The 16,174-nt window shown below is 32.4% G+C and overlaps 1 protein-coding gene across 2 annotated transcripts in view; it reads right to left on the reverse strand.

The window, feature by feature from the left end:
* Positions 1-16,174, reverse strand: part of LOC127734695 (antiviral innate immune response receptor RIG-I-like) — a 35,979-nt gene extending 19,805 nt beyond the window's left edge. Inside the window, exons 1-9 of one of the 2 annotated variants that reach the window (XM_052244693.1) lie at positions 16,086-16,174; positions 13,990-14,149; positions 12,723-12,851; positions 12,152-12,484; positions 10,305-10,457; positions 7,183-7,317; positions 6,106-6,444; positions 4,106-4,255; positions 2,932-3,303 (exon numbers count right to left, since the gene is read on the reverse strand). In XM_052244693.1, the coding sequence (XP_052100653.1) occupies positions 2,932-3,303; positions 4,106-4,255; positions 6,106-6,444; positions 7,183-7,317; positions 10,305-10,457; positions 12,152-12,484; positions 12,723-12,851; positions 13,990-14,104 (1,726 nt within the window). In that variant the 5' untranslated portion in view covers positions 14,105-14,149; positions 16,086-16,174. Of the gene's footprint in view, positions 1-2,931; positions 3,304-4,105; positions 4,256-6,105; positions 6,445-7,182; positions 7,318-10,304; positions 10,458-12,151; positions 12,485-12,722; positions 12,852-13,989; positions 14,150-15,782 lie in introns of both variants that reach the window. The other variant, XM_052244692.1, reaches the window with a different exon arrangement.

The raw sequence follows: 16,174 nt of genomic DNA on the forward strand, positions 1-16,174 counted from the left end.
GTTAAATTTGTCTCAGTAGTTTTAGAGGAGAAGATTTTTGTAAAAGATTACAAAAATTTACAAAAAAATTGTTAAAAATTGACTATAAAGGGCAATAACTCCTTTAGGGGTCAATTGACCATTTTGGTCATGTTGACTTATTTGTAGATCTTACTTTGCTGAACACAATTGCTGTTTGCAGTTTATCTCTATCTATAATAATATTGAAGATAATAACAAAAACCTGCAAAATTTTCTTAAAATTACCAATTCATGGGCAGCAACCCAACAATGGGTTGTCTGATTTGTCTGGAAATTTCAGGGCAGATAGATCTTGACCTGATGAACAATTTTACCCCGTCAGATTTGCTCTTAATGCTTTGGTTTCAGAGATATAAGCCAAAATCTACATTTTACTCCTATGTTCATTTATAGCCATGGCGGCCATCTTGGTTGGCGGGCCGGGTCATCGGACAAATTTTTTAACTAGATACCCCAATGATGATTGTAGCCAAGTTAGGTAAAATTTGGTCCAGTAGTTTCAGAGGAGAAGATTTTTGTAAAAGTTAACGACGACGCTGGATGACAGACGACGAACGCCGGACGCCAAGTGATGAGAAAAGCTCACTTGGCCTTTTAGGCCAGGTGAGCTAAAAATGGACTACTTCCATCAGCTTTTAAAATCAAAGCATCATTGATGGTGTGATCCAGCCATATTCATAGCTAGTCTCATATTCTCTCTGACCTAATTTTTTTCTCTTTTCATTTCCAATCTTACTGTAAAATTTCTATGTTATTGTCCAAAGGTAGGGAATTTCGCAATATTGATGCAAATATAAATATATATATACTGATCTTTCAATTTTAGACTCTGTCAGATTTTATTTTTGACAATGGAAAGGAAAATCGTCAAACAAGTAATATATTTTATATATGCCATTAATAATGACAGGTTTAATCATTTGCAGAAAGAGGCCTTAAAAATGCACTTTCTCAACAACAAAAATTAAAAAAAATAAAACTATTTTTTATCTAAATTGGTGTTCATTCTTCATTTAGAAAAATACATTTCCTGTATCCAAATCTGAATGTACAAATACCTAATGCTGAGATATTTCCAATTACTGTTAAATAGTAATATAATGGGATATAAATGTAAAACAAACAAATAAATTTTATTGCAGAAAATGCTCAGGTAAAAGCTTTGCCATTTTGTTTAATATTTCAACCAAATTTCTGATTTCAGCTAGCTAGCAAAATTAACAGAATATTCTAATGTAGTATAGATCAAAATAAATAATACATTTGTAGGTTTACTATTGAGGTCAAGAATGTGTGTATTTAGTTAGGTGTGTAATAAGTTGTGTCTATTTAATTATGTAACAGGTCATGAGATATTAACTGTTTTGAATTAAGCCTGGGGTTGTTTCTAATTAATACTTATTTGAAAATCATGACAGTTAATAATCATTCTGACTCTTACTTGCCTATGGAAAGAATTGGAGTAATACCATTTCAAATAAAATGCTTTGCTGAGCGCAGCCTGATACGACCGCAGAGGTCGAACCCTGAACAGTTGAGGCTAAATTGGACACAATATTCAAGCTTGATACTGTCTGAATTTGGATTGTGATCAAATTTTTGACATAATATAGGTTTCTGACACAAAATAAATGTGGTCAAAGATCTTATAAATCTATTGCGCAATTCTGTGCAATTGAAGATTTCTTCTTGAAACTTTTCAAAAATTTGAAATTTAAAAAATTTTGAAAAAAAAGTATGAATCCCTTAAAAAAATCCCCCCCCCCCCCAACTTTTTGAAACCCCCATTGGAGCAATAACCCCAAAACTCAATCCCAGCCTTTCATTTGTAGTATGGAACCTTGTAGTACAATTTCAGAGAGATCCATACACTTACACACAAGTTATTGTCTGGAAACTAGAAAAATGCTTGTTTTTGGCCCTTTTTTGGCCCCTAATTCATACATGTTTGGGGCAATTAACCCCAAACTCAATCCCAGCCTTCCCTTTGTAATATGGAACCTTGTGGTACAATGTCAGAGAGATCCATACACTTACACACAAGTTATTGTCTGGAAACTAGAAAAATGCTTGTTTTTGGCCCCTTTTTGGCCCTTAATTCCTAAATTGTTGGCCCCATAACCCCTAAAATGTATCTCAACCTTCTACTTGTGGTATTAAACATTGTGGTACAATTTCAGAGCAATCGAAATACTTATACACAAGTTATTATCCTGAAACTAGAAAAATGCTTGTTTTGGGCCCCTTTTTGGGCCCCTAATTCTAATTCCTAAACAGTTGGGACCATCATCCCCAAAATCAATCCCAACCTTCCTTTTGTGGTATTGAACCTTCTTAAAAATTTTCATAGAGATCCATTCACTTAAACTAAAGTTATTGTCAGGAAACCAATGTGTCTTTTCGGACGACGAGGCAGACGACGACATCATACCATTATACGATCCCAAAAAATTTTTTGCGGTCGTATAAAAAGTGTGGGAATCAACTTAGATATATTTATACACATGTTGACCTACATTTCATTGAACAATAATTTACACAAGCACAAGATACTAATATAATACTTTCAAAATTCTTATCAACTGATTCAATTGATGTACAAATGCTTTTTCAAATTATTAATTCATTAATAATAAATCATCATAAATTTTGATTTAGAAAGGAACTATATGCAAGTGTATATCTAAAATAAAGTCACTATATTCGACCAATCTTTTCTTAATTTAAGGGCAAATAACATGTCAAAATTTTTCAGTTGATGATTAAAATGGTGTAGAAAGTTTCTGCAAGTCATAAAAACACATAATTAGTTTCATGATATGTCTTCAACTTAGTATTCTGCACCATCTCCAAAACCAGAGTGATCGCATAGATCCAGCAATGGCTGAATCAAAAATTATGTTTGTATACCATTTATTGGAATATTTTGCTCTGGTTCACCACTAACTTCCATTTCAAGGTTCTTTTTCACTTCCTGTAGCATGATTGAGTCTGGTTGAACATATTCCTCATCTGTTGGCTGGGGTTCATTAACAGATGTCTCTGGTACTGAAGGAAGGTTCTGACTTATTTGACCTCTCCTTGCAGGAGCTGGCAGTTGTATCTGAGAGGTCCTTGCTAATTGTTTTTCTCTGGTAATTTCATCATGTTCATCATTCAAAGGGTTATTATCATCAATAGACAATTCCATCATTGTAGACCTGTGTAAATAGAGTCCATCATCTTGTTCAAGCCTGTCATTTGAACTCAGGTTGTTATTGGATATTACTGGCTTTTCTGTATCTATAAAACGAAATAATATATATCTGTTATGATTTTTTTTCTTTTACGTATCTTTTGAAAGTTAAGAAAAGAATTAATCTTAAATTAGCTCATCGAACCCACAAAAAAATCCTCCTCCTAACTGAATTCTTAAAGTTACCAGATACAACAATCATCCTGTCTACCCAACTAAACTTTACAAGTTAGAAAAATAATCTTAATTTCAATTCTAATATGACATTCTTCAAATGCTTTGAGCACACATCCGTGGTAAAATACAAACATATTGATATGTCAGCTTATCCGAAACGTCATGAATTGTTTGGGCTGTTCCAATCTTACTCCAACATCATATGCTTTTTATGAATGAGTTACCCGAGGTCAGACAGTGGAAATGACATCATTGACGGATGACGTAAGAATATACCGGTAAGCATTTTATGGGAAAATGCACAAATGTGAAACTGAAAGTTGTCAAAAGACAAAACATGAAGACATAAACAAAAGATGAAAATAATTTGTAGAAAGCCAAGTTTCTTAAATAAAAGTAAGATCACTATTCAACATCATCAAAACCTGTCTTGGTATGTACTTGTAAATTGTTTAAGCATGTCCCTTATTCAGTTTTCTTCATCTTTTACAACAATATTAATAGTGTGTTCAATTACGCAACAGTAGATATTTCCATTCACCTAGAGCACTTCAATTCAAACGAATTGCCTTCTTTGTTCTATTAGAACAGAAATAATTCATGGGGCTTGAATCAATCATTTCTTAAATCTAAATTTTATGAGATAAAACAATCAAGAATAATGATACTAACAAGACTTATAGTTTTCTTGAATATCTGACTGTGGGAATTTAGATGGCAGTGTTTTCTCCAAGTTTCCTTTCTCCATGTTAATACATATACTTTGATCAGCATAATACTTAGCATTGTCCGACATCTTTTGCTCATGCTTGTGGTTCAATCCTGAAAATATATTTAAATCTGTGATGCATTCAGTTAAATCAAAATTAAAGGTCAAAAGTATCAACAACTCGATTTGGTACCTTTGCCTGGTGCCTAATTTTATATTAAATAAATAAGCATTTAATTATTGATTGATTCTTAAATAGACCATCCTTGAATTAATTCACAAACATTTTGATATACAGATACATTGTAATTGCCAATAAAAAAAATTGTTGTTATACCTGCAGTTTTTTTTTTCAATATTGGTTGCCAACTTGAGTCTTAGGGAGTTACATCACATATAATTTCAAAAATAGAAACTTTAAGAATGAAATTTTGGTATGTCAACAAATTCAGAAAAGAATGTTTATAATGAAGTAGTCGGCATCGTCAATTACAAGGAAGGTTATCTACAAGATTTTGTCCAAAACTGGTTTGACCAGTTATTTTAACAGAAATTTTTATTTATGGTTTTTCAAAAATTCTGCATATAGTAATTGCAATCATTCTGGTTCTTGTTATATCTGCAATACTGATTTCTGATTAATTTGTGATAAGGATTTTTTACAGTATCAAGGTAAACAAACTTAGATTTATACAAAATGCTTTGTCATGTTTGCTCATAATATTAAACAACCTTAAAATATAACACTTCTGATGCATAATGAATGACCAACATTGTTGACAGGAGCTTTGCCAAGATTTCTTCTTAAAGGAGTAGGGGCAATAAGGCCCTTATTTGGCCCAAATATTTGTCCGAATTGAAAAGTTACCATACACATTCTTAACTTTGTCCAAACATCACTACGGTACAAGGTGTTAAGAAAATAAAAACAAATTTCACGTTTAACGAGTTACCATCAGTGTTCTCCCCAGATATTTCATTTAGCATCCTGGTAAACAGGGAAATTTGAAATACCATCTTGTTTCTAAAAATTATAGCATCACATCCATAACACAATCTATAAGAAAACCACTTCAGATAGCATCACATTAAAGAAATATAGCATCAAATTACCATGATGCTAAAAGGCCCTGGGGAGAACACTGACCATGGCAACAAGCTATGACAAAAAGTGTATATTTTGTAAAGTTTCTTAATTTTCCTTGTTTTCGTCAACCGTTAAACCGGTATATAATAGATTGGGAAAGTATGTTCGCAACCAAGAAACAACTTTATATTTGGTTAGAATATGTCAATAGTTATAATAAAGCTTCTCTTAAAATTATTTTGTTGTTTCGTGCCTGCGCACGATGTTTCCTCAAAAAAATAATGACGGAAAACTGCATAAACTTAGCAGTTTTCTTTGTTTTCATGAAATTGGTGTCTTTAAAGAGATAATTGTGACGTCATAACATCAAAAATCTTATATAATTCATTTATATTTTTTGAATGTGTGCATTTCTAAACATTATGTTCTCAGAAACTTTATTTTCTTGGGCCAAAACTAGGCCTTAATGCCCCTACTCCTTTGATACTTATCTTTAAGGAAAGAAAATACTTTTTTATATTTTATTCTGTTTACAATATTGTTTCCAAAACTGGACACACCTTAATTCAGGAAATGTCCTCCAAAATTTTAAAATTGTTTCTCTGATGTCTACATGCATGGTTTGCAGAATAGTAATTTAGCAAAATGATATTTATTAATCAAATTATATTATCATGAGTATAACTGATCCAGAATTTGTATTGTTTAGTTTCTTTTTCCACAGAAATGCCAACAGAACCATGTTGGTTAAATAAACAAATTTTAGCATGAATGAGTAAACTTTATATGGTATTTTACAAGTCATACAACAAGTGCTTCTTCATAGTTTATGGTTATTAAACACTTGAATAATTTAAGATATATGAACAAACTTACGTTTCCATTCATCTGAATCAACCTCTCCTACAGTTTCATCCCATCCATTTAAAAAGAGAATCTCCATGAATTTAGGATACCACTGTGGATGTTTTCGAGGAATGCTGGTTAACAAAAGGAATGCTGCACTTATGTCACCTTTATTTTGCTCTTCTTTTTTTATTTCTTCGGATTCCTCTTTACTTATTATCTTCTCATAACACAAGTCATGTATAATTTGGCTTGGAATTATTTTACTGGCTAACTTTTTGGTAAAAATATTAATCATATTCTGCCATGTTGTAAGTTCAGTAAAATTTACATCATCACCTTCAATTGCTCTTATTATCCATTCATAATCTAAAAAAAAAATCAATAAAAATACCAAAAAAACTATTTTTTAATAGTTTTGCCATACAAATTATAAAGGAAGGCATCTATTATTAACAGTATTTTATTCAACAATTTTAATTGTCAGACAGGATTCATGATAATACAGAACTACAAACCATAAATTATATAATACATCTATTTCAGGATGCTTTTAAGTGTTTCTGCCATGTATTTTTCACTGACTAATATGGTACACGTCTTTTTACGGTACATGTTATTTCATCAGTAGCCAGTGATTTAGTATTGACCCAGATATACATTTTGTTTGTAAATTTATGTAAAACATGACACCTATCAAAACAAGGAATGATATCAGCAGTTCCAGCTTTGCATTAAACACCTTTTCTACTGCCCTGTAATCGAAGCTGCCAGCTAGGTAATAAGTTAAATTTGTACAGGTCAAAATTGATGAAAGAACATTATGTTATAACTATTGATGGCGACTGTAAATCATTTGTAGTGATAAAATTAATTTTGTCTAAACATAACCTGAAATTATTAGCTTATGTGACAGTTATTGTGCTTTCTCAAGGTAGATATCTATGCTGCTCTTGGACAGGAAAATTCACAATATGAAGCACTTAAATGTCATACTTTTGCAAAAGATATATCTTAAATGTTCTTTGTGTCCGTTGGCAGATGTTAATCATTGTAATTTTTTTTTTTAAATACTGTTGAATTATTATAAATTTATGAGTAACCTACCTGCTTCAACAAGAGCAGATCTTAAATCTGTCCACTTCCCAGGAGATTCTTTCTCATCAAATTTATCCAGGAGTAATTTCATAGCTTCTTCTGAAGTCTTATTTCTCTCTGTCTGTCTTATACTCCTTTTTTCATCTTAATATAAAATATACCTCAAATTAAATTTTTGACATAACCACAAAACATATCTCCCCACATTGATAGCTACCTTGGTGGTGTCATGGTAATATGTTAACCCTGAGTGTGGGAAGTTTTGGCTTTGATCCCTGGCAGCTTTTAACCGAAGACTTGAAGCAAACAGTTTTTTTTTTATCTCCTAAGCATTTTTCATTAATGGGTCAAAGTGAAGAGCCAAAATAATGTATCCAGGTAGGGCTAATTATAACTGTCATTCTGTCAACTTTTACTTTTGGAACAAGCCCATAAAAAATACGACATAGTGCATAGGTTTAGCAAAAAGCATTTCATATCAAATTAAAAAGACATTGTCCTGATATGCATGTACTATTTTCCACTAGAAAAAAACACCAATTAATTCATCCATCCATCCATTCATTTGTATTGTCTAATTTACAATAAATACTAAATTTACTAAATTAATATTCCTTAATCAGCATTTTTAAATATTAACTTCTAAAAATAAATTGACAGCTAATCACCTCAAGACAATACAACATTTATTTATACTTAATTTAAAAGCAGTGTAAGGGAGGTAATCCAAACTTAACATTGTACTTTTTTTAATTAACCAGGAAACCCTTGTTTTTCCCTCTTTTTTGCCCGTAATTCCTAAACAGTTTGAGCCATAACCCTCCAAAAGCCAATCCTAACTATCCCTTTATGGTATGGAAACTTGTGGTATAATTTCAGAGATCAATACACCATTCCACAAGTTATTGTCTGGGAACAAGAAAAATGCTTATTTGGGCCCCTTTTTGGCCCCTACTTCCTAAACTGTTAGGACTATAACCCCCTAAATCAATCCCAACCTTCCTTTTGTGGTTATAAACCTTGTGTTTAAATTTCATAGATTTCTATTTAAATTTACTAAAGTTATTGTCCGGAAACCAAATGTATTCGGATGACGCTGACGACGACAACAACGTGATACCAATATACGACCGCAAAATTTTTTGCGGTCGTATAAAAATCAACTAGACCAAAGTGCTCTGAATATTGTGCCGCTCAATTCTCTGAGAATTCAGTAATTTTCAAGTTTCCGCGAACTTTGTTTCATGATAATACAATCAACAATACTGTCACTCATTCGGTGTAATGTGTTGAGCATAACGCTATTATTGAAAATATTAACATGGACATTATTTATATTCATTTATACTAGGATAATCTTTATTTAAAGTCGACTTTTTCATATATACAAATTATTTAACATAGAACATGAGAGCTCTTTAACTGACTGATACTTGAGGCGGATATTTGATATTAAGTAATAAAACAGAATCAGTCAATTGAACTATCATGTTGAAATTTATAAGTTACTCTGATTTATATTGTTGAAAAAGGTGCCTAATGATAAATGCTAGTTCACTAGTAAATTGTTCATTCAGTGTTTCTGCTTTTTCACGGTCTTTTTCTGTCGTAAGGGCTGTTTAGAGTTGTGGTATTCCTTTTTTTAAAGCTGTTATGTATTTCCAAAACAGGTTGCTACTTTCTGTGATATCTGCTATCATATTTTCGACATACTTGTGAGCTATTTCACTCTTTATTGATTTCCGCAGTTCTTACCATTTTTTTCCCTGATATTCCTCCAAAAAACCGCTTCTTTCCGTTTCCATTTTCCGTTTCCTGTTTCCGCCGTTTAGCAACACCTGGTATGGAAGGTACTTAAAGCAATTATAAATCAATTCTTTATCACAAACATTGTCTCTTTGATTTGTATACTTGTAACACTCCCAAACATGTCCATCGCCCCAAAAGTGTCTGATTACCCAAACTTGTCTATTTCACCCAAACATGTCCTTAAAATCCAAAATCGCCCAAACGTGTCCAATTATTGTTATTTGTCAAAACGTGTCCACTTTTAAACTCCAGAACGTCTCAAAACGTTTAGCGATAACATGTTTGCAGTGACGTCAATAACCGTTACGGCAATTCAATGATGGGGGACATGATTGAAGACATCGGGTTGTGAATGCAAGATTCTAAAAAAAAGACCAAAGGACATCTGGAGAAAAGATGTAGTGATGAGTAAAGAGAAATGTTAAAGGCATGGTACATTATCTACAGTGAGAGATGAAATCACTGACTTCTGCTTTCAAATAAACAGACACCAGATAAGAAAAACAATGGCAAAATAATAATTTATTTTTATTTACAGTGGTTTTATTAATTTTTTTACCAATACGAATATTGTTGATTTAAATTTTAAATGAAGGTACTTCACACTTAAAAAATTAAAAAGATTTCCCAGTGCTTCAACAATTGATTAAGTGGTCATTTATTAGCATTAGTTTGTTAAATGCCGGTTGTTAATATTTAGCATGATTGCAAGTTAATTTGCAACACATAAATTAACTCTTGACTGTTGATTGCTTAATGTCCAGTGACAAATATGTCATGCATATCTAGAGCGAACATAAAAATTTCAATTAATTAGTTTTGTACAGTTAAATTCATTGCTTACTAAGAAGTGAATTCTTTTGTACTAATATACTCTGGTGATGCTTAGCTAACTATCTAAGCATAAAGGGCCAATCTGTGGTAAAATCACGATAGATTCAAGTCCCCATGAATTATTCAAATAAGTTTATTTTTTGTTGTTGTTGTTATTTGTATTATGTCACAAGTATCATCTTTAACTTATATGACAATTAAGAATTATTTAATTATTTCTTAACTTTTTAATAACTGTGGACATGTTTTGGTTTTTTAAAAATATTGACATGGTTGAGCGCTCATAAAAGGGAGACGCTTTGGCCTCATATGTACATGTTTGTGCATGTTTTTTTTTCAAGTGGACACGATTGGCCATTCATAATAAGGACGCGCTTTGGCGCTCTTTAGCAACTAGACATGTTTTGCATTTCGGTGACATCATATGGGCACATTTGGGGGATGGACACGTTTCTGATTGTTACATACTTATTGGTACTTTAACTTACGTAAGCTAAATACAGCTGACAGGTTAATGAGAATTTCTGAGGCTTTAACAGAACTTATCAAATAATTGTAAAATAATTCCATGACAAGTTTTCTCCAATGATCATCAACTGAATAACCTTCTGGTTTTGTTTCCCCAGCAGCCCCACAGTCATCTAAAACATAAAATTATTGAAGATTTAATAAACAAATTTGAATAAAATGCTCCGCTGGGCGCAGCTTGATACGACCGCAGAGGTCGAACCCTGAACAGTTGGGGCAAGTATGGACACAAAATTCAAGCTTGATACAGCACTGAATTTGGATTGTGATTAAATATTTGACACAGCATAGGTTTCTGACACAATGAATGTGGTCTAAGAACTTAAATTTTTTTAATTTACCTATTCAAACCATATCATTATTATTTGCTTTTATATATAAATCAGAAATAACCAATTTAAAATGGAAAATTTTAAAGAAAAAAAAGGAAAAAAATCCCCCCCCAAAATTTTTTGAACCCCCTTATGATTAATCACCCCCAAACTCAATCCCATCCTTCCCTTTGTGGTATGGTACCTTGCAGTACAATTTCAGAGAGATCCATACACTTGAACACAAGTTATTGTCTGGAAACTAGAAAAATGCTTGTTTTTTGGCCCCTTTTTGGCCCCAAATTCCTAAATGTTTAGGGAAATTACCCCCAAACTCAAACCCAGCTTTCCCTTTGTGATATGGAACCTTGTAGTACAATTTTATAAAGATCCATACACTTACACACAAGTTATTGTCCTGAAACTAAAAAATGCTTGTTTTTTTGCCCCTTTTTGGCCCCTAATTCCTAAAATTTTGAGGCAATTACCCCCAAAATCAATCCCAGCCTTCCCTTTGTGGTATGGTACATTGCAGTATAATTTCAGAGAGATCTATACACTTGAAAACAAGTTATTGTCTGGAAACTAGAAAAATGCTTATTTTTGGCCACTTTTTGGCCCCTTATTCCAAAACGTTTTAGGCAATTACCCCCAAACTCAATTCCAGCTTTCCCTTTGTGATATGGAACCTTGTAGTACAATTTCAGAAAGATCCATACACTTCCACACAAGTTATTGTCATGAAACTAGAAAAATGCTTGTTTTTTGCCCCTTTTTTGGCCCCTAATTCCTAAAATTTTGAGGCAATTCCCTTTGTGATATGAAATCTTGTGGTACAATGTCAGAGAGATCCATACACTTACACACAAGTTATGTCTGGAAGTTACAAAAATGCTTATTTTTGGCCCCTAATTCCTTAACTGTTGGTACCATAACCCCCAAAATCAATCCCAACCTTCCTTTTGTGGTATTGAACCTTATGGTAAAATTTCATAGAGATCCATTCACTTTAACTAAAGTAAGAGTGCGAAAACCAATGTGTCTTCGGACGACGAAACCAACGCCAACGTCATACCAATATACGACCGGAAAATTTTTTTGCGGCCTTATAAAAATAAAATGAAGTTAAGACTTGAGTTACAGTTTAAAATTGTGAACTATAATGCATTGTATGTATGTCTGTTCTTACTGCAATAGTAGTCTAGATTTTGCAGAATTAAATGGTGAATTTTTGAGCTTCTATAAAACATTGTTATTTCAGTTAATCAAAGTACTTGTGAGCACTGAAAGGGTAAAGATTGCTTTCATTTTGCAATTTTGTGAATTTAAAATAAAACATTGAATTGTAATTAGCCATATTTTATTAAAAAAAAAATACAAAATATGGCAAAATATTAGAATGATACATCTATAAATTATCCACAAAATAAAATGTCAGAAACTTTAAAATTTTTCAGTATCTTACTACTAAAACAGGTTTATGGCTGGACTATCACCTTGAGGTTTTGATTCTTGCTTCATTCTCTTGACAGCCTCTTGATGCCCTGCTTCACATAAACATGTAAGGAACTCATCATACCACTCATCGGGAGGCGGAGTTACAATCCTGTCAATCAATACTATCAATGCTGCCTTCTCCTCTTGATTTAAACATTCTGTTTCTATGTCTTGTACATCTGCCTCAGTTAATAAACCATGATTTTTAGAAATTTGAGATAATGGTTTAGTCTTTATGTCAACATTACAAAGACCATTTACTATCATCTTCATTTGTTCCTGTACTGTAAAACTGTGTTCTTTTTCTAACACCTTTGGCAAAAATACAAAACCTGCAAGAGTAACACATAAAGTCAATATGAGACCACACAATTCAGTGCTTAAACACAAGGATGCAATAAGAATAGTAATCACTACAATTAGGCAAATTTTTTTTAGAATTTTTCATAGGTTTTAGTGTCTAATAACATTGTATTCATTGACAAAGATTTCCTATATCATTCATTTGAACATGCATGGGTAACAATCTATGAATTTTGAATACCTGTAATTAACTTTTTGTAAACTCACCTATATTTTCCAAAACCTCATTAAGTGTATTCCATTTATTATCATCCTTGCTCTGAACAAATAGATGTAATAACTTCCTAACCTTTTCAATCTCTCCATCTTTACTGACTTTCACTTCTTTCACTGATTCTGAAAAAATCACATATTTATTTAAGAATTGATTGACTAGAAGCACATTTTTATTTGAGATACATATGTATAGCTATTAGATCTTTGTGTGTACCTGTAAATTTTACCTTTTGCATAAATATAGCAAGTGGTAAAATTCCTGAAATAAAACCTATCCCATCGGCCCATTAAAAAAGGCATGCCATTTTTTCATGGCTGTCTGAGACTTCTTAATCATGTTAATTGCTAAAACATTTTTCACATATTTTCCAAATTACTTTTGAAATGACTTAAATAGCAATTTGCCGATATGACTTCATTTTATAATTTCAAGATAATGTCGTGCCTTCACTCTTGTTTCATTATATTTAAAATATTGAATTCAGCTATGAAAGGCTTTGGCACCAAAGGCTTCTTCTTTTCTTGATATACAATTGGTAACAATCCTATAATTTTGGATTTTAAACCAATAAAATATCTTATCTTATCTTATCTTACAATTGCAAAATAATACATTCATGTCCTGATTATAGAAACCAAACTTTTTGTTACCCTTCATATGTTACAACAATATTTCCAATCTGAGTTCCTGTTAGACAATATCCACGAAAAATTGTGCATTACCAGTAGCATTTTTTTGTCTTGCCTACCTCAAAATCTCCTATGGTCATGGTTGGAATTGCATATTGTATACAATTTTAAGTTTAATGTTACTTTTGTAAAACATACATCTAGAAATTCTAGTTATCCATTTTGGAATTCTGAGTTTGATGTGATTTTCTGATAATATATATATATAGATAAGATAAGATAAGATATTTTATTCCAATCATTAAAGGGCCCATGAAGAGCAAAGTAATATAATTTATCACAATGATTTTATATATGACTCAGAATCCCAAATGAAATAAGATCTTGATTCTTCCCTGGTCTTTGTAGTTTTCTGTTATCCCTAGTTGTGAATGTCTGTCAATTGTTTGTTTTGGGCAATATACTTAATATAAATGAAGTAATGCATATCATAATAACGATATAATATTATACTCCACCACATGCAACCAGGTAAGATGGAGTACAACAAATCATGTCAAATGAACAAAAACAAAACTTGAAATAGGTTAATCGCTTTGTTATCTCATATTTTCGATAAATTACATACCATCATTAAGAATTTTCTTCAGCTTAGAAGAAGCTATTTCTGCTGATGAAAGAATCTGCGTCAAAATTGGAGAAAACAGAGGCACGGTGCCACTGCCATTTTCATTCGTCGCCATCTTTTTATCATGTTTTCTGAAAATCAAAATCGGGAAATACCATTTCTAAAAATAGAAAGTGAAAGTGGAAAGTACTATCGATATATAGAATATTTACGGGAAATGTCTAAACGGCGATTATGCTACACAGGCAAATTTTGCTCACGTGAAATCATCTCAAACGAGCTTATGTACATGAAACTCACGTGAAATGTTCACGTGAATTTCACGTGAATTGAGATGCACAGTCACTAATCTCACGTGAAATTTTTCATGTGAATCTCACGTAAACTTTACCCCTAAAAAAGTAAGTATTTTCTCATGATTTTAATGTTAAAACGAGTTGGTTCAATAACTCATAATTTTGCCCTAAAAATTGATTTTTTTCATTGCGAAAATATGAAAATTTGATGAAAATATATGTTAAAATGTCCAATTGTTTCAGTTTGAATATATTTTCACCAATTCGTCATTAGTGACGTATTTGTGACGTCATAATGTAGGAGAATTTCGTAAAAACCTGATTTTTTGCAGGATTTTCAAATTTGATGACAGTCAATTTCTGAAAAATTAACAGTAAGTGGCGCCACCCTTTCTGGGCTCCCACAAATATTTTTTCAGGGATATTCATTATGTTCCATATTCTTTGCTTTTCAAAAAATTATGAATAACTTTATTTTGAAAATTCACTTGAATTTCACGTGAAAATAATTCAGTGATATTCACGCGATTTTTTCAAGTTGTGGTGAAATTCACGCAAATTCACGTAGTGAATTTCAAATGAGATTTACGTGAATTTTAATTCACGTGAGTCAATTTTCCTGTGTATGCCATGATGTGATTAATAATTATCTATCAGCATTTTCAAGACTTTTACAAATTCCAACGAAAAAAGAAAAAAGAACAACACATGAACAAAACAAAAGCACCATGTACTATGTTACTGCACCCCAACCACACATCAAAAGTGGTACATATCTAAAACAGTACAACAGAGCTTTTAAGACTTTTAAAGCCACTTGTAGACACTACAGTTAGCACAATTACATATATGACATTATTTATGACCATTTTCTTTTATGTATGAGGGTCTTGATGGGGATCCTTCCTTTCTACATTCTTTGACTTTTTAGCCCATTTTCCCTTTTCTTTATATCTTTTGATCCCTATTTTCTCGTTTGTTTTATATTCCAGCAACCCATTATCCCCTATTTTTAATTTGCCTTTTTGGTCCATCTTTCTCGATTCTTTATATTTTTTGCTATCTATCTGCACCTTTTGCCCTTTATTCTCAATTCTATAGACCCCATCCAGACCCTCATGTATACACTCTCTTACACACAGGACCCAAAGGGTTGACTGCGGTATGGAACTATGGTCATCCCTCAGTGGCGGATCCAGAAATTTTCATAAGTGGAGGCCCACTGACTGCCTAAGAGGGGGCCCGCTCCAGTCATGCTTCAGCGATTCCCTATATAATCAACAAAATTTTTCCCACAAAAGGGGGAGCCCAGCCCCTTGGCCCCCTCTAAATCCGCCTCTGTCCCTGAGGGACTTCTAACTTGAGCTCCTGTTAAAGAGGGGCGTTCGTTTGGTTGTACAGGGTGAATGGAGACGCAGTTACACCACCCCGGAATTGGGAAGTTAACCCGATGCGTGCCACGTACGTTCTATGCGTGTTAAGAACCCTTTACATTACCTCTCCGTGGTTTGTAGGTCGTATGCTTCATAGCAAAATGTATGTCCCTCCTCCATTAACACACCTTCACTTTCCAGAGGCAGGCAGTTTCTGTTCAATTTTATTTATTTTTGTCCTGAATATGCATGAAATATTTTCCACTTGACGTTGAGCAAGCAATAAATCCAACAAACAGTCGAGCAAACAGTATGTTCTATGTTATTTTCTTTTTTTTTTTACAAATCAATTATTAATTTCGATTATACAATGTAAAAGAACGTTCTAATTGCATACATTTAATAAAATTAGATTTCAAAAACTTACTCACGACAGCTGTTGCTGTTCACTATTTATTTTATTTCAGTAGGAGATAATCTAAAAATAGTTTGTCTGGAATACAACTGAAAATTTAC

The sequence above is a fragment of the Mytilus californianus genome, unplaced genomic scaffold (assembly GCF_021869535.1).
Source record: "Mytilus californianus isolate M0D057914Y unplaced genomic scaffold, xbMytCali1.0.p SCAF_3, whole genome shotgun sequence".
In the NCBI taxonomy this organism is placed as follows: domain Eukaryota; kingdom Metazoa; phylum Mollusca; class Bivalvia; order Mytilida; family Mytilidae; genus Mytilus; species Mytilus californianus.